This window comes from Rhinolophus sinicus, chromosome 2, assembly GCF_057876585.1.
Source record: "Rhinolophus sinicus isolate RSI-liver-muscle chromosome 2, RSI-T2T, whole genome shotgun sequence".
Taxonomy (NCBI): Eukaryota; Metazoa; Chordata; class Mammalia; order Chiroptera; family Rhinolophidae; genus Rhinolophus; species Rhinolophus sinicus.
The window spans coordinates 99,745,315-99,765,231 of record NC_142502.1 but is presented as its reverse complement, the minus strand read 5'-3'; the positions used below and the strand labels follow the sequence as shown (position 1 = coordinate 99,765,231).

The following is a 19,917-nucleotide window of genomic DNA, read 5'->3' as shown; positions in this document are numbered from 1 at the left end:
CTTCTGTATAGTTTTTTAAAAATCCACAAACAATATTAAAAAGCAAATAAAAACAGAGAAATATTTGTTACATTTCAACATTAACTCTTTTGCTGTCACATTCGGATATGTTTTCCTGTGGCTTGTACTATCAACAACAAAGATGTTTTGTATGCCATATTGTGTAACATTTTGTAATAAATATTTTATGTCATCAGTGCCATTAGATTCTAATTTATCTATACTTAAATATATTTTGAGTATTTTTTGCTAAAATTCAATATAATGGTAAATTTATTACCATATAACAAAGGTTTAAAACCAAATAATGTCATTGTGCAAAGTAGCTCAAAATGTTATTAAATGCATAAAATAGTCAAAATATCAACTTTTCATTTTTTCGTGGATTTTTGACACATTTTGAAAGAACTTGAAATCAATTAATGCAGTGAAAGAGTTAATTACTATGGATAGGAATTGGTGCTGGGGTTCTTGAAGGGAATAGTCAGGAATAATTTCATATCGTAAAGTTAAGTTTCAGGCTTCTGAAAGTGGAAATAACTAAAAGTCAACTAATCTATGACCAAGTTTTGGAAATCCACTAGGTTTAAAAAAAATTATAATTACTTTTGAGTGTCTTTACAATTGCTACTTTCATTAATTTTGGATCTTAAATATTATTTTTCTCTCTTTTTTCCCCACTCATAGATACCATCCTTTGAGTTTCTGTGTGAAAAACTCCAGTTTTACCAGAGACAGTTCAATGAAATAATCAGAGGGACATCTCTTGATCTGGTGTTTTTCAAAGATGCAATGACTCATCTTATTAAGGTTCTATCTATTGACTATTTACTAATGTAAATCGATCATGTAAACACTTAGCAAATTTCACAAATAAATTTTTTGAGATAATAAATATATGGTATCAGGTAGCGTATAGAAGAGTGTCCATAGGATGGGTCAGTTCATTGTCTTAGAAAACAAAGGCTTAATCAGAAACCCCTCATTTGAATTCACCTATGTGACAGCAAATGTTTTTCAAGAGCAAATTGATGGGTTTTGTGTTCAGAGCTTTTGGCACACTGAGTCGGTTTTATCTTCCTAGAAAGCAAGTAGAAGAACCCTGTGAAGAAATATTCCCTCCCAAATTATATTTTGATATAATGGAAGAAAAGTTAATGCTTTAAAAAAAATGTCAATTTCATGATTGGCTCACAGATTAGGAGCAAACTGATAGAGAAGGGGTAAGGCGAGTGTACGGGACTGGTGAGAAAATAGAATCCAATTAGAGGCAGCACCAAAAAGGAGTATGGTTTGATCCAAGTCTGAGATGCTATCAAAAGGAGTTATTTGTACAATTTGTAGATTGACAAGGTGTTTCTCCAGGAGCTGGAACACTGAGTAGAGAGGTTTGATAAAGAGGGACTTTAGCATTGTGTTTATTATACAGTTTCATTTTGCAACATTGGTGAATTTCTGGCCTGTATCACATTCATCCATTCAACAAGTAATTATTTAGTACCCACTGTGGCTAGGCCTTAGGGGCTTGGGATGCTATTCTAGGTGAAAAACCATATAAGTGATTAATACATTTAAATATATAGTGATAGAATTAACCAATATCAAGGTATCATTGTTGAACTTCCATCTATAAAATTCGTACTTAAAAAAATTCTTTTTAGTAGTGATAATTAATTTAGTAATCCATCTAGATTTTCTTCCTTTGTATTAATGTAAAAGACAGCTTTTTTCCGCAATGCCTTCAAGTGGCCTGCGTAAGACAGAACCACGATTGGAGCCTTATGCTCACTAAGGAAATCAACCATAGAAAAGCAAAACAAGCCTATAAAGGCTGTTTCTCTAAGTCTTTTTCTACACATGTCTTTCTGCCCCCGTCGCAAGTAGAATTTAGTACTTTTAAAGAATTTTCATCGGGAGAGATATGATAGAGTTAGCCTTCCTTGTAGAGGTTGGTGTCTATGTAAGTCAGTGCGTTAGACTGATGAATAATTAGCAAACGATTCTACACTTCTTTCTGCAGATTGGCAAGAGCAGCTCCACCACCCATTGAATTGAAAAATTTTAAAAATCACACGCATACGCACACACATACAGACACACACACACAAAAATAGTTTTGAAATAGGAAAGACAATTAGGTTTCATTTTCATGATGTAACTATAGATGGGCAGGGAAAGAATTTGAATCAAATTAATATGAATTTTAATTTTTTAAATTCTGAGATATAGCATTAAAGGGAAAAGTTTAATATAGTATAGAAATATATGGTCAAACCTTGGACCCATTTAGTGCAAGAAAATGTAAACAGTTGAAGTCCATCTTTGGATAAATACTGTTTCATTTCAAAACAGATTTCGCGAATAATTAGAACATCATGTGGAAATGCATTGCTGGTGGGTGTTGGTGGTTCTGGAAAACAAAGTCTTTCAAGATTGGCCTCTTTTATAGCTGGATATCAAATATTCCAGATAACATTAACCAGGTAAGAAAAAATTACACACGACAATATGTTTTTCTATAATTAATTTCTCTAAGGTAAAACGTTTACTTTAAAAAAAAATAACAATTTTGTTATTTCTTTTTAAAATAACCTCTTTATTTAAGTGGAACATACATAAGGAAATGTACACAAATCATGGGTGTCACAAAGTAAGTAAACCTATGTAGCTAGCCCACAGATGAAGAAATAAAACATTACTAGCACCCCAGAAGTACCCCTCATGTCCTGTCCTAGTCATAAGGTAACCATATTCTGACTTCTAAGCCTATTGATTAGTTTTACCTATTTTTGAACTTTATAGCAATAGAAACATACAGGATTTAGTCTTTTGTGTCATTTCTGTTACTTGCATTTTTTTTTTTTTTGAGATTTAACCATGATGCTACATGTACCAGTAGTTCATTTTTATTGATGTATAATCTTCCACTTTATTGCATGTTACACAATTTGTTTATCTATTGTACTGTTGATAAACATTTATGGGTTGTTTTGGCAAATAGAGCTGTTATTTTATGAATATTATCGATATTATTGTATATGTCTGAATATGCTCCTAGAGAGAGAATTGCTAAATAATAGAGTATGTATATATTCAGCTTTAGTAGATCTGTGGAGTAGTTTTCCAATGTAGTTCTGCCAGTGTACACTTCCACCAACGGTTCATGAGTTTCAATTCCTCCACATCCTTGCCCGCCCTTGGCATTGTGAATCTTTTTCACTGTAGCAAATCTGGTGGGTGTGCAATGAGATATTACTGTGGCTTTAGTTTGCATTTCCCAGATTGCTAATAATGTTCAGTACATTTTCACCTCTTGCTGGCCATTTCAACAGCCTGTTTTGTGAAATGATCATTGAAGTTTTTTGCCCTTTTTCTTTTCCATTGGAGTGTGTTTCTTTCTTTTATTGGTTTTTAGGAATTCTTTCTGTATTTTGGCTATAATTTCTTTGTCAGAGTGTGTATTGCAAATATATTCTCCCACTCATTTATTTGTCTTTTCTCTCTTAGTGGATCTTAATTTCAGTGAAACTTAAGTTACCATTTTTCCCCTTTATTTTAATACTCTTTGTATTCTGTTAAAATATTTCATTTACCCAAATGTCATGAATATTCTCCTGTGATTTCCTTCACTTTTAAAGATAAAATTTACTATTTTTTACATCTAAAATTGTAATCCACCTTGAATTAATTTTCTCATAAAGTCTGATGTCGGAATTGAGATTATTTTTTTCAACAAAGATATGCAAGCAATCCAGCTTCATTTATTGAAAAGGTCACCTTTTTTTTTTTTTTTTTTTTTTTACCACATCACAGTGTCATTTTTTCCCCTAAATCAACTGATCATATATATGATTATAATTTATTCTACTGGTTTATTTATTTATCTTTGCACCATTACTCTCTGTTTTAATTATTGTAGCTTTTCATTATGTTTCGGACAAATTTGTTGTTCTTCAACGTTGTTGTGAATATTTGGCAATTTGTATTTTCATATACATTTTAAGTCACTTTTTCAAGTTACACATAGACACCACTCTGCTGCCAAATAGATAAAAATTTAACAAGGTACAATTTACAAGAGCACTTAGAAAACATAAACAGCAAAGAAATCTGGAAAATTATAGTCAAGATGGCAGAGTAGGTAAATGCTATGTTTGTCTCCTCTCACAACCACATCAAAATTACAACTAAACTACAAAACAACCATAGAATTTTCTGAAGTCTAGCTGAACAGAAGTCCTATAATTGAGAATATACACAAGAAGCCATGTTGCAACTGGTAGGAGGGACAGAGCCAAGTAACAGGCTGGTCCCACATCCACCTGTGGTGGTTAAAAATTGGGAGGGTTATCTAGGCTGTGGAGAAGGTCCCTTCTGAGGAGTGAGGGGTCTCAGCCCACACCAGGCTCCCCATCCCAAGTTTCCAGAGCTGGGGAGAGAAATCCCCATAACTTCTGGCTGTGAAAACCAGCAGAGATTGTGACTGAGAGGGAGGGCAGCTGGAGTCCCAGGTGTTCCTCTTAAAGAGCCCGTGCATGGACTTACTCACTGATGGACTCATTGTGAGCTCACTGAGCTCCAGCACTGGGGCAGCAGCTCGAAAGGTGCCAGGGACATTCAGGGAAGAACTGAATTGTCTGGCTTCAGGACAAGGGCTGGAGGGGCAGCTTTCTCCCAGACAGATGTGCTGGCAGAAGCCATTGTTCCTTTGTTGAGCCTTCCCCCTGTCCATTGTGCAGGCACAGACAGGCACCATATCTGAGTCTCCTTCAAACTGACTAACACCATTTGCCCCACCATGGTGATTCTCTGAGATCCTACCCCACCCAACTTGCAGGCCCACCCAAGTCTCTTCCAGTGGTTTTTCCATACAAATGTCCTGTCTCAGCTCATGCTGCAGACTTTTCTAAAAATCTCTCAAAGTTTCCCAAAATGCAAACAAGAGCATCTGGCCTCAGTATACCACATACCTTTTGCAAAGCAGCATCAAACCTTGTACTAGTGGCAGCCAGGATCAGTTGACTGCTTAGACTCTCCCAGGCACCTACAAGCCCAGCACAAGGGCAACCATCTGCAGGTTACTTTGTAGCTCATACCAAATGGCTTGGGACAGGGCACAGGTAATGGCTGATCTTGGCCTGCACCAGAGCCCCTCCCAAGAGGCCCTTGACCCAACACACATGGTCACCAGCTTCAGCCTGCACCAGAGAAACACCCAAATACCTCCATAAATGACACACTCAAAGGGCAGACTGGGCAGGCACCAGAGCCCTGGTAAAGCAAATCCTGCTCTGTAGGTTCAGCCCCTGCACAACATCTCCTCCACAGTAGTCATGGCCAGTACTCACAACCAATCAGCCTGAAGATCAGTCCCACCCATTGATATGTAAATAGCAACCAAGCCTTAACTACAACATTAGGGCACGCACAACCCACATAAGGGAAACCACTGAAGCACCCAACTCAGGTGACAAGGGAGATTGTGTGACTGGGCCCCACAGGACACTCACTATATAAGGACACTCTACTAAGACCAGGAGAAATGATAGCTCTACCAAATATAGAAACAAATAGAGTGAGGTAACCAAAATGGGGAGACAAATCTGTCCCAAATGAAAGAACAGAACAAAATTCCAGAAAAAGAACTAAACAAAATGAACAAAAGCAACGTATCAGATGCAGAGTTGAGAACACTGGTTATAAGGATGCTCAATGATATCAAGAAGAACTTCAACAAAGAGATAGGAAACATAAAAAGAACCAGTTAGAAATGAAGACTACTACAGTTGAAATAAAGAATACATCACAGGAAATCAACTGTAGATTAGATGAAACAGAGGATCAGATCATCAATTTGGAAAATAAGGTAGCAGAAAACACCCAATCAGAACAGCAAAAAGAAAAAAATCAAAAAAATGAGAATCCTTTAAGGGAACTCTGAGCCAACATCAAGTGTACCAACATTTGCATCATAGCAGTACCAGAAGAAGAGAGAGAGCAAGGAATTGAAAATATATTTGAAGAAATAATGATGAAAGACCTCCCTAACCTAGTGAAGGCAATAGACATACAAGCTCAGGAAGCACAGAAAGTCCCAAACAAGATGAACTCAAAGAGGCACACACCAAGACACATCATAATTAAAATGTCAAGGGTAAAAGACAAAGAGATAATCTTAAGATCAGCAAGAGAAAAGTAGTTAATTACCTACAAGGGAGCTCCCATAAGACTGTCAGCTAATTTCTGAACAGAAACTTTGCAGGCCAGAAGGGATTAGTATGAAATATTTAATGTTATGAAAAGCAAGGAGCTATAACCAAGATTACTTTACCCAGCAAAGCTATGATTTAGGATCAAAGGGCAGATATAGAGCATCCCAGACAAGAAAAAGCTAAGGAAGTTATCACCAACAATCCAGTATTACAAGAAATGTTGGAGGGACTTTATGAAGAAGAAAAAAGATCAAAACTGTGAATAATAAAATGGCAATAACTATGTATCTGTCAACAGTTACTTTAAATGTGAATGGATTAAATGCTCGAATCAAAAGGTAGGGTGGCTGAATGGGTAAGAAAACAAGACCTTTATATACACTGCCTATAAGCAACTTACTTCAGATCGAAAGATACACATAGACTGAAAGCGAAGGAATGGAAAAAGATATTTCATGAAAATGGAAACAAGCAAACAAACAAAAAGCTCGGGTAGCAACACTTAGGCCAGACAAAATAGACTTAAAACAAAGGCTATCACAAGAGACAAAGAAGGACCTAATAATCCCACTTCAGGGTATTTAGCTGAAGAAACCCAAAATGGTACTTCGAGAGGATGTCTGCATCCATATGTTCATTGCAGCACTGTTTACAATGGCCAAGATGTGGAGGCAGCCTCGGTGTTCATCAATGGATGAATGGATAAAGAGGTGGTACATATATACAGTAGAATATTACTCATCCATAAAAAAGAAGGAAATCTTGCCATCTGCAACAACATGGATGGACCTAGAGAATATTGTGTGGAATAGAGTAAGTTAGACAGAGAAAGACAAATGCCATATGATTTCACTTATATGTGGAATCTAAAGAACAAAATAAACCAACAAAACAGAAATAAATTCTAGATACAGAGAACATTTTGATGGTTGCTAGATGGGAGAGGGTCGAACTGATAGGTGCAAAGGGTGAAAGGATTAAGAAGTAGAAATTGGTAGTTACAAAATAGTCATGGGGACGTAAAGTATAGCATAAGGAATATAGTGAATAATACTATAATAACTATGTATGGTGTCAGATGGATACTAGATTTATTAGGGTGATCACTTCATAAGTCATATAAATGTCTAATCCCTGAGTTGTACACTAGAAACTAATACAGTATTGTATGCCAACTATAATTGGAAAATTAAAAAAAATATTATAAAACATAAACATCAAATATCTAGAGATTAATTAAATTTAATCAGTTGTCAACATTTAAAAATTGGGAGAGATCATGGAAAAATCAAACAAAAATATTTCTGACTTTTCTTAAAATAATTGAAAGATCTGGCAACATTGGCCTACATTCCCAGGGGGCTTGAGCTGAGCAGCAGCTGCTTCCTTAGATAGGACCTGCAATGCTGCAATTTACCAGAGACCCCCACCAGCCCTGCTTCACTCATTGGCATTACCTGTGTTATTCCTGTAGGTATCTGAGTTTGTGATCCAGGGATAGGTGGTGTTATGGTCATTCTAGTTAGAAATGACTGAGGCTTAAATTAAGGCAGGTGTATTAACTATATTTTCTTGTTTTCTGTATTCCTGATGCTCTGGCACTGGGACCTTGCTGATTGAGGAGAGACGGCTCATCCCAGGGGTGGCCCAGAAATGTGCCTTTCATATGTAAACCACCCAGTCCAGAGTTCATAACCTGAACCACTGCCTCGATCTGGCTTTACACTCCAGGAAGCAATATTCCTCTACCTTAATCAACCCAAAGTCAAGGGCCAGTCAACTGGGGACAGCATCTATACCCCAGAGCCTTCTGCAATTATTCAAACTAACCAATCCCAAACATCTGCTTAGCCTTCCTGCCTTTGCCTTTTTCACGGAAACTGCAATAAATGCTGTCATTGCCTATGCTTACGCCTCACTCCTGCTGCCTGACCAACCTGGTGCTTCCCCATGTGGTCCTAGGCGGCGTGGCATGCCTTCTTCTGTTTCTAGAGATCTGTGAATGTAAACTTCCTTTGTGACAGTCCTTTCCATGTCTGCATGTATGACCATACTGATTAAATGGAATCCTGGGTACATTGTAAAACAACAGGAAAAGTGAGAGTAGAGAGAAGTAGTCAGTGAGGACATTTTAAAGTAGGTAGCATTGATAAGATGTAGCAATTGATTGGATATGGGTGAAGAAAAGGAAAGAAGAAAGAGTCTAGCATTACACCCTAGTTTTTCTAGTGGCCTTTATCACACTGCATTAAAAAAAAAAAGTGCTTGTTCACAATTCTATCTTTTTCACTAGTCCGTAAGCTCTCTGAGGATGGACCATTGTAACCTCTGTCTTGTCCTTTACTATAAAGTGGGTACTTTTAACCTACACTATAAAAATCTGTGTCAAACAAATGAATAAATGACCAGTTTTAAAGGGGTACAATGAGAATTTAGTTCAATATGTACTGAATGTGAGATGTCTACCAAACAGTTTCCATAGGTGATTAGACCCATGGGTGTGGTGTTCGGGAGAGGGTTCTTGAGATAAAAGTATAGAAGTCTCAGTGGTGAGAACACTTTTAAGGTAATGAGGAGCATGAATAGGATGCATAATGAGAAGAAAAGATGGCTGAGGAAAGAACTCTGGGGTCTCCCAGCATAGACGAAGGGAGCTTGCAAATGGGGTGGGGTGAGAAGGACAGGCAAGCCAGAGAGGAGGAAATCCAGAGTGGTTTTCAGAAACCAGGGAGGTAGAGAATTAGCCTGAAAATGTTTATTGAGTTAAGGCTTGAAAAGTGGTAACAGTCAATGTGTCAAAACGTTCCATGGAGTGGATGGGTGCAGAAGTCACATCCTATTAAGGAAGTAAAGAAGAAGCGATAACAAGTTTAGAAAATTCTCAAGAAGCTTAGCTATGAAAGAAAGAAGAGAGAGAGTTCAGGACCCAGAGAGAGGTGTGTACTGACTGTGTCTATATAGTGTAGAACAATACATAACAGTCAGTTTAATTATAAAACAAAACAGCCAAAATGACCCTGTGACCTCATTGCCTGGTTGATTCAGAGACTAGCCAGGGAGAGGATTACACTGACAACACGGGGCCACAGCACCTCTCCAGGAAGGATGTGGGCTGTGTTGCTCTCACGGGTGTAGCTATGTCTCAGCAAACCATCTTACCAGTTTCTTTTTAATGAATTCCCTTCTTGGGAATTATTTTGAAAGGGATGTATGTTCTCTATTTGATGGAATCCCTTTTCCTGAAGTCAGTAAGACTTTTTACTGGAGTGCCACCCAGAAGGGGGTAGCTGATACTCCTAGTTTAAAAATAAGCTATTCATTCATTTAAGCTACATCATCTCTAATGCCCACAACAATCTTTAAAAATAGATATTATCTTCATTTTGCAGATGAAGAAACAGCTAAGAAATGTGAAGGAAGTTTTGTAAAGCTTTGGAATGGGGATTCCAAAGGTCCTCTGGTTCCAAGGCCCATAGTCTTTCCATTACACCCTATGGCGTACATGAAACTCCCTATTACTTGCCCTGTAAAACCTCTTTATGTGAAGGTTTCTTTATAGTCTTTGTCATCAACTTATGAAGATTTATATACAACACTTCAGAAAATGTCTGCTTTATTTTTACACTTCGCCTCTGGTAGCACACACATTTAGTAGGAAACAGAGGAAACAGAAAAACAGAAACCAAGTTCTTCTTTTCAAAATCTCATAATCACATAATTAGAAGATTTCTATTATTTATATCACATTGCATAAGGCATCTTTTTTTCTTGAGGCTTTCTCTATATCAAGACACTTAGTGAGATGCCCAAATTACCACTATATATAATATAAAAGTAGAGATAAATTTTATAATTTATAACTTATCTCTACTTTTTACCAATCCAAACTCACCCAAATTTCAGACTAGTTTTAGATATAATGCATGTATTCCCTTGGGCAAAATCTGTTGCTGAATGAAGACTGTCAGATTGCAGGGAATAAAAGTTCATTTCCCTATTCCCAATTACTCTTCATGAGTCACTTCTGGTAAATCCCCCATTTCTCACTTCTCAAAAAACATGTGTTTTGAATGATAACATATAGATATTTCACTCTAATCACTGTGTTTTTTAGTAGGTATTACTACTTAATATCTCTTAGAGCAGAAGCAGATTATGCTCTAATCATCATGGGTTATATTGTATTTTGAGGTAAATTATGACTATATATATTTTTAACTTTACATTTTCTACCACTTCTCTTTTTAGGTCTTATAATGTGAATAATCTAATAGACGACTTAAAATATTTGTACAAAGTTGCCGGTGCTGATGGAAAAGGCATTACCTTCATCTTTACTGACAATGAAATAAAAGATGAGGCATTTCTCGAATATCTTAACAACCTGCTATCTTCAGGGGAGGTAGGTCTCAACAGTAGAGAAAAAGCTTTTATTTAGAAAATGTAAATTATATTTGGGTAGAAAAAGCAGCAACCCTTTGGCAACCTTCAGCAAGAGAGGTCATTTAGCACATGTTTTTCATTTTAGAGATGAATTTCTAAAGTGATGTGAGATTTGGTAAATTTTTTGAAGTTCCTGTCAAATTAATGCTGCCTACTTGTAGATTTTTTGTGTATGCTTTGTTCCATGTTAAATTTGATGGCTAATTTTTCTCTTCAATCTTTAATTTGATCCTATAACTTATTTTAGGAGGAACAAAGTGTCTATCTATCTATCATCTATCTATCTATCTATCTATCTATCTATCTATCTATCTATCTATCTATCTACCTACCTACCTACCTACCTACCTACCTACCTATCCATCCAGCCATCTACCTAGCAGTCAGGAGTATAGACGGGTTGAAAGAGTTCCACTAGCTGTGTGTCAATGTAAGTGTCACCACTTCTGACACCACTTGTACCAGCACTTTCATGATCACTCACGTGCTTGGACTCGTGGGATTCAGCATATACTTGTAATCCCGACTAAGATTTATTAAAGCAACACAGTAAGGATTCACAGCCAGATCAGTGAAGAAAAAGACACATCAGGTGGAATCTGGAGAAACCCATGTGCAGGCTGCCTGCATTCTCACCAAAGGGGCCATACAGAATGTGTTTTTCCTCTGGTAGTGAAGCGCCATAACACATGCACTGTGTTTCTGTTCCAGGGAAGTCTGTTTGAGGTTCAGAGTCCAACGGTTTTATTGGGAGGCTGGCCATGTAGTCACTCCCTGCCTAGCCACAACTGCCAAAATTCCAGACTCCCAGAGGAATGCAGATGTACAGCATACATCCCCAATGTTTGTATAAATAGTCTAGGCACACTGGAACAACCTTATAAATTAGCAATGGAAGAGTCGTTCCAAAAGCCAAGTTTCCAGATACCAGCCAACCACACTCTTCTCAAAATCAGGCTTCCTGTGTGAACTCTTCCCTGCACGATGGTGTCTATGGGTGCTTATTGGTGCATGTGCTGGTTAACTACCTTGGAGCCAGAACTGAGACTGACTATAAGTTAGAGAAGAGAGGACATCACAGGACATTTTGAACAGATGATTGGAATGGTAGAGAGATAGCTTTTTAGTGAAAGCTGTTTGGGCAAAAGGAAACATAATTTGCTCCTAATTTAACTGCTCAATCTGCTCAACAAATAATTCTAAATCCAGCAAAACTATTCCACAATTTAGGCAAAATAACTTCAAATATGATTAAAATAAACAGAATATTATACTCCTTAAAAACATATTTAACATACAAAAAGCAGTCAAAGAAGAACAGGAAACATAAAGAAAAAATAGCAAAGTGGTAAATGTAAATTTCACCATCAATATAAAAGATTAAATATAAACGACCTACCAATGGGTACTAGACTAGTCAGGGTGGATCACTTCATAAATTGTATAAATGTCTAACCACTATGCTGGACACCTGAAATTAATATAAAATAATATTGAACGTCAGCTGTAACTGAAAAATTTAAAAAGTGTGAAAAGGTGAAGGGAAATAAGAGATTCAATTTTCCAGGTATAAAACAAGTAAGTCATGGAGATATAAAGTACAGCATAGGGAATATAGTTAATCATATTGTGACAGCGTGGTACGGTGTCAGATGGTTGCTGGACTTATCATGGTGATCACTTTTCTAGGTATATAAATGTTGAATAACTATGGTCTATACCTGAAACTAATATAATATTGTATGTTAGCTATATTTTAATAAAAATCTTTTTTAAAAAGTAAGTAAAATACAGAACGCTTTCTTGTCTAATCTTCAAAGATTTCAAATTTGTTTGCTCGGGATGAGATGGATGAAATCACCCAAGGGCTGATATCCGTGATGAAGAAGGAGCTGCCCCGCCATCCTCCTACCTTTGACAATCTGTATGAGTACTTCATTTCAAGGTCAAGGAAGAACTTGCATGTTGTTCTCTGCTTCTCTCCAGTGAGTTTTTATTTTATTTATGTCTATGTAGGAGGAGTTACTTATTTAAACATATTTATACAGTTTATTAACCTTCTCTGAAATGCTCAGAAACTATAATAATATGCGTATGTTACATTGAAATAAAATCAACCCTTTACTACCATTAATGCCCACTGATGGAAATCTCATACCAAAGTATAATAATTTAACATATCCATCTTATTTGAAATTATTGCATAGTCTACTCTTTTATTAATTACTTAGAGACACAGATTTGAGTTGTAAGGGATTTGGTTATATAATCTTGTCCAGCTCTCCCTGCAATCTAGACATACCAGCTAGTGTGTCCCTTATGTACATTTGATTATCTGTAGCTCACTGTGCTGTCCATATAGTGGCCAGTAGACATGTATGGCCATTTAAATTTTAATTAATTAAATTAAGTAAAAATAAAAGCCAATTTCTCAGTCCCCGTAGCTCCATTTCAAGTGCTCAACTGCTACGTATGGCTGGTAGCTAGCATACTGGAAAACACATCTAGAGAGGGTTTCCATCATTACAGAAATTTCCATTGGTCAGCTCTGCCCTTGGGGGGAGGGGATGGGCTCACTAACTTACAAGGTGCCTGCATAATTTTTAGATGGTCTAATAGCCAGAAAGGTCTTCTTTATAATCAGTAGAAATGTGTGTCTCTGTCTTTCCCCCTGTGATTCTGTTTCGGTTATATAAATTGAACCCAACCCCTCTCCCACATACAGCTCCTCAGGTACCTGGAGAAGGTTTTTGCAGACTTACAAAATTGTTTCCTTTTTAGACCAAACACCTCCTGTTCCTGCTGCTATTCTCACTTGCTCTAGTGTCCAGGCCTTTCACTTTCCTGGTCATTTCTGTCTACAGGAGTTCTAGTTTGTCAGTTTCCTCTTAAGAGGTAGCGTCTAGAATCGAATCCAAGAATGCAGAAGTAGTCTTAGGACAGATAAGAGTGTAGAAATATTGCCTCCCTTCATCTGGAGACTTAATTTACTTATTAATACAGACTGAGATATTTTTTTTAAAAATTGTGATGTTACATCGCTGTCTCAGAATGCAATAAACCTCTCTCCAGCCAATTTATAATCTGTGTTTCTTATGCTTTCTGACTTTTCTGTCCATAGGTTGGTGAGAAGTTCCGTGCCCGTTCTTTGAAATTTCCTGGCTTGATATCAGGTTGCACTATGGACTGGTTCAGTCGTTGGCCTAAGGAGGCTCTGGTGGCCGTGGCCTCCTATTTCCTTTCAGGCTATAGTATTGTCTGCTCTAATGAGACTAAAAGGCAAGTGGTAGAAACAATGGGCCTCTTCCATGACATGGTTTCAGAGAGCTGTGAAAGTTATTTCCAAAGGTAAGTGACATTGCATAAGCATGACAACTACAGAACCACAAAGTTTACGCCAAAGAAGAATTAAATTGCACGTCCAGTAAAAAAACAAACAAAAAACTCTTCTTATTGAACACAAAGTCCCAGCTGCACTTATATTTTTTCTTGCTTTGATTTTCTAGTGATTATGTATTGAAAACATTATAAATAAATGAGATTTAAAAATTAATTAGTATCTATACATAAGCATCTCTTTCCCTTCAGGCCTCAAAGTAACACATGTTTAATGAATCACTTAATTTCATTTACTTAATTTTTTTTTGAGAATGACTGAACTAATTCATTATAAAATGTTTAAAATTAGTTTCTTATCCAAATGCATTTTTTTGTGTGTGAAATGCATTTATTTTGATTAAAGAAGTATACTGTTTTAAAGTTTCTTTACTGCCTTCTGTTAAAGGTACATTTAGGTTTTGTATTTGCATCACTTAGTCTTATCAAGTCATGCATGTTTGACCATGTTTTTATGCCAAATAATTATGAAACAAAATTTTAATTGACTATAGGACAGTCCACTCACTAAAAGCAGCAATGGTGTTCATATGTGAAAGCTGGTGTCAGCAGTTCGAAAATACAACTCTCCCCCCCACACACCCCAAAAGCATGATAGTCACTGTGTATAGTTGACAGATGTGAATAGTTGAGCCAACGTGGATTTCTGGAAAAACAGGCTTCTCCCTTAGGGTTAGTGGATGGACTTCAGAGGGTGCTGAACCTGCCCAAAAGACTCTGCCTATTTTTCTGCATAGAGAATCTGGGTAACACTTTAATTGATTTTCCAGGGGGTTCCTATCTCACAAAAGTGTTTATCCTGGACCATTTTCTTTACCTAAAACCATACCCAGACCACCCCTCTTGAATAGTTCAAGATAATCTCCTGGATATTCTTGGTGAATTTGTGAGTATTAATTATTACTATTAGGAAGATTTTCTTTCTGCTTCAGTTGAACTCCTTTTGTTACCATCACCTTTGGAAAGAAATTTTTACCTCTGTACAGCCGCAAAAACCTGCGTCTTTATTTTTGAAAAATTTGGTGTATTTTTCAAATTTTTCATGTCTTCTTAGGTTGTAGAAATTTATTCTGAATATACTATTTATATAACGCTTTAATAATAGTCACATACATGCCCAAATCCTTAATATTTTTAATGTTAAAAGTCTTCAGAACCCCAAAACTGAAAAATTAATATAAGAGGTAAGATGACTTTAATAGTATGTAAGGAGCTCTTTTACTTGAGATTCTCCTGTATATAATTATTTATTTTATTTATTTCTATTGCTAGATATAATTACTGTAATAAAGGCCATAGTGAGTTAAATGTTTGAATCAAATATGGCTGCCTTGATTTTAAGGACGATCCAGGGAGTCATGGGGAAACCAGTTTTCACCTCAGTGAGCCCAGCTGGTTCCTACTTGAATGAAAGCAGATCACAGTATGAATTCACTTCACTTATCCCTAATATTTGTACAGAACCTTAAAGTTTACAAAGTGTTTTTCAATACTCCGTTTGTATATTTTTTGTCTTCACAAAATTCTGGCAGGTATAAAGCAGTGATCCTTTTCTCAGTTTTTCAGATGAGGAAACAAGCCTTGAGTGGGGTAAGGGTGGAATCGAAGACCCCTAAGAGGTGAAAGCATCAGATATTTAATGTTCTTTCTACATCACCTCCAGGGAAGCCATTCACAATTCCTGCCCTCCCACTGTGACTCAGGCTCTGGAGTGACACTGATTTCCCAGTGGGAAGAGCTTATGTCCTGACATTGTAGCACACCAAGAATGACAAAGACGAAGACCATTTTCTGTTCTGCTTTCAGATACCGTCGAAGAGCACACGTGACTCCCAAATCTTATCTCTCATTTGTAAATGGTTATAAAAACATTTATGCTGAAAAGGTGAAATATATTAATGGACAAGCTGAACGTATGAATGTTGGTAAGCAGAATGGAATTTCTTTTAAGGGCTCGTTTGATATAAATTCCAATATTTTGTTTGGTGGGTATTGCTGTGTTTAAACATGAAATACTAACTTTATTGTTAGTAATAGATTATTTTAAAGGAATGCTCTTAAGTGTCTCTTGACCTGTCAAGAAACTCAGGGCAGGAGAAAATCTAAGCAGAGGTGGCTTGTTTTCTTTCTAGAACCATTTCTCCCTGTCCTTTGAACTCTGGGCCTACCCTGTTGAGCAGTGAGTCACCACAGTCACAGAGCTGCTGCTTGCAGATGGGGAAAACCAGCTCTTGGGAACTGACAACAATTTCAATTTTTGGTTGCATTACAGTTTCCCTCCATTTGTATTCACTTTACCATGTTAATGCTTCTCAAACTTCTAACAAAGGAAAAGGCACAACAGAAACAAATGCAAACAAGTAAAAGCAAGAAGAGCTTCTCTGAGCAATGGTTTTCTGAGTGTGCAGTACATGTAAAACAAGTAGGAAAAGTAGAAATTAGAATAGATTATGTATCTAGAAACCATTTGGCCCCAAACACCTAGTGCTTTCTTTTCATTTTTCCTACACAAAACTTGGTCACACAGCATAACTGAGCTCCAAGATCGGTGAAATTACAGTGATGATGGATACCCAGTGAAAGAAACTTTCTGTTGTTCTTTCATGACTTACCTCCTTGCAGCTTTTCTACGGGATGCTCCAGAATCATTGGTGTGCTGAAGCTACTTGTTTCTACTGACTCATGAAAGCTGATTGTTACATTTAGGAATTTTATGATCTGGTTGCTAAATAGTCTTTATTAAAAATGAAATCACATAAACTTACAATTAAATAAATATTTAAAATGAAGGCAATAAATATCCCAAACTTAACATTTTTTAGTTATTTTTACTCTATTTTACTATTATTAATATTCTTGAGGTTGTTTTCATTCTATCTGTATGGTAGAAATATTATATAATGGTGTGCTACTGAGAATCTCTTGGTAGCTTGAAATCAGCCATGGTGGGGGTATTTACACCATGGAAATTGGCAAACACATAACTGAGTGCTTCCCCTTCCCCCTCAAGAGACCAGATGCCAAACATTTACCAAAACGCTTCTGTCTAGAACCCAGTTGAAGGTGAGAAATTCAGTTACTTGTTTTGCTCTACAATACTGAAAGTCACAGAGCCAGTTGCACAGGCTTTAGCAGTTATTTTCATATTTATAGCAAAGAGAATGACAAAAATGTTAATAGATCATGTGTATTGTTTGCCATCTCAGCTGCTATATGATTCAAAGGCAAACAAATGATAGTTACAAAGTGTTTGCAAAGCCAAGGGGAGCATAAATTTGTCAACTAAGTTCCTTGACTAAATTAATGTTACTCACTATGGCGCCAGGACTTTCCCTTAAATGTATCTTGATCATATTCTTCAACCAGAGTGATTTTCTTCACCCCACTCCTGAAACTCTTAGAAATATGGTCAGTATTATTGTTCCCAATATATGTGTATTTTTAAAACTTTGTCCATAAATAGTTTGCATTTGTTGTAGTACTTACACGATGCCTTATAAGTAGCAAATATTGAATAAATATTTGATGAAGGGATATTCATTTACTCATTAAGAGTGTATATGTGTGTTTATAAAGGTCTTGATAAGCTTATGGAGGCAAGTGAATCCGTTGCAAAACTCTCTCAGGATCTTGCAGTAAAAGAGAAGGAATTGGCAGTGGCTTCTGTGAAAGCAGATGAAGTGAGTTTGCATTGATTTTATCACTAATAGTGAGGAACATTTTCCCATATTAAAAAAAAAGCATTTAAAAATGTTACTAAAAAGTAAATGGTATAAATGTACAGACTATTTCAATAACATAATGTTCACAAAGACCATTAGATATTTCCGTTTAACTCATACCAAGACATGAATAAACTATTATATTCTCCACCTGGCGTAAGACTATTCTTTCTTCTCTGACGTTGTCTCTCTTGTTCTCTGTCATCTGTTTATGAAATTTCTGCTTGACTAAAGGTTATATTTGGTCTTCTTGTTAAGGTCTCTGCATGCTATAGGTGTATAGATGGCTCAAGTGTCATCTGAAGTTTGTGCCAAGCAGGGAAAAGAATAAGAGAAAGAGCTGGTAGAGTTCAAAAAAAAAAAAAGATACTGCTCCCAAGGTGGTAGAGATGCTGCTCCTTTATCTCTGACCCCATCAGTCTCAGACGGCTTTCAGCTTCCACTCACTGAAAGTTGGTTAAGAATAGATGCTTAAGTCTTGACCGTTAGCCAGTTGCGGAAATGAGTGAGGGTAGGCACTTGAAAAATATGAGCTGTTTTTCTTGTTCTTACATGAGGCTTAATTGGTTACTGACATTATCCCATTACATGTACTTGAATTGTTTCAACTTTCTAGAAATTACATAGAGTAGAAATAGCGTTTTTCTGAAAACTTAAAATATTTACTTACATTATTCTAAACCCGAGGAAAGCTTAGGAAAAAGCAGACTGCCAGGAATTGCTCAAAGGAGTTACTTTAATACACCTTAAAATACAGATGACTTAGTTGGGGAATAAATTTGCTCTTATTCATGTTTTATATTATATTGAATAAATATTCTCTCACTACTCAATTCTATAAATTTTGCTCAAAGGTTTCTATTTGCTCTCATGTGTTTCCCCAATTTAACAGGTATTAGCAGAAGTCACAGTGAGTGCTCAAGCTTCAGCCAAAGTAAAAAATGAAGTGCAGGATGTGAAAGACAAAGCCCAAAAAATTGTGGATGAAATTGACAGTGAAAAAGTAAAAGCTGAGACCAAACTCGAGGCGGCTAAACCTGCACTGGAAGAAGCAGAAGCAGCCCTGAATGTGAGTAGTGTATTACTATCCCTCCCAACACGAGTCCTGGCAGGCACCATGTTTCGTTACATGTAATCGGAAAACTGAACTGAATTCTTTTTGTTTTTGTTTTTGCTGTAAGACATTGTGTATTAATGAAGGATGTATTTGTTGGTTCCAATATATGTTTCCCTGAAACAATAAAAAGCTGTACCTATTTTGAACATAATTATAATAGAAAGGCTACATTACAGATGAGGTAAATGTGAGGCAAATTTTATCCCAAAAGACAAAAGTAATTATTCCACCAATAGCAGTTCATTAAAGGTATATAAATTCAGGTATCAAACTTTAAAGTACATTGTTGTACCCCAACTTATGGGATATCCAGGCTTAAAGAAGCCTCAAACTTTAGAGCTATTATTAATTAACATATTAAAGGTTTAACGGTCAAGTTGTAGTTAGAATATCTCCACATATATGTACTATGTATACCTCTTAATTTTTAAAGATTTTTATTAAAATATAGCTAACATACAATATTATATTAGTTTCAGGTGTACACCATAGTTATTCAACATTTATATACCTAAAGAAGTGATCGCCAAGATGCATCCAATAACCACCTGACACCGTACCACGATATCACAATATTATTGACTATATTCCCTATGCTGTGTGTTACATCCCCATGGCTTACTTGTTTTGTACTGTGTTTCCCCGAAAATAAGACCTAGCTGGACAATCAGCTCTAATGCATCTTTTGGAGCAAAAATATAAGACCCAGTATTATATTGTATTATATTATACCTGGTATTATATTATATTACATTATACCCTGTCTTATATTATAGTAAAATAAGACTGGGTCTTATATTAGTTTTTGCTCCAAAAGACTCATTAGTGCTGATTGTCCAGCTAGGTCTTATTTTCGGGGAAACACAGTACCTGGAAATTAGATCCTCTTATTCCCCCTCTCCTTCCCACCCCCCCTTTTTAAATTTTTCAGTTACAGTTGACATTCAATATTATTTTATATTAATTTCAGATGTACAGCATAGTGGTTAGACATTTATGTACTTTAAGAAATGATCACCTGACTAGC

At 36.4% G+C, this 19,917-nt stretch overlaps 1 protein-coding gene across 1 annotated transcript in view; it reads left to right on the top strand.

Moving 5' to 3' along the window:
* Positions 1-19,917, top strand: part of DNAH8 (dynein axonemal heavy chain 8) — a 369,939-nt gene that overhangs the window by 227,946 nt on the left and 122,076 nt on the right. The window contains exons 61-68 of the mRNA XM_088795770.1: positions 688-810; positions 2,353-2,483; positions 10,461-10,614; positions 12,476-12,640; positions 13,777-14,003; positions 15,858-15,976; positions 17,628-17,731; positions 18,666-18,842. Of these exons, the coding sequence (XP_088651896.1) occupies positions 688-810; positions 2,353-2,483; positions 10,461-10,614; positions 12,476-12,640; positions 13,777-14,003; positions 15,858-15,976; positions 17,628-17,731; positions 18,666-18,842 (1,200 nt within the window). The remainder of the gene's footprint in view (positions 1-687; positions 811-2,352; positions 2,484-10,460; positions 10,615-12,475; positions 12,641-13,776; positions 14,004-15,857; positions 15,977-17,627; positions 17,732-18,665; positions 18,843-19,917) is intronic.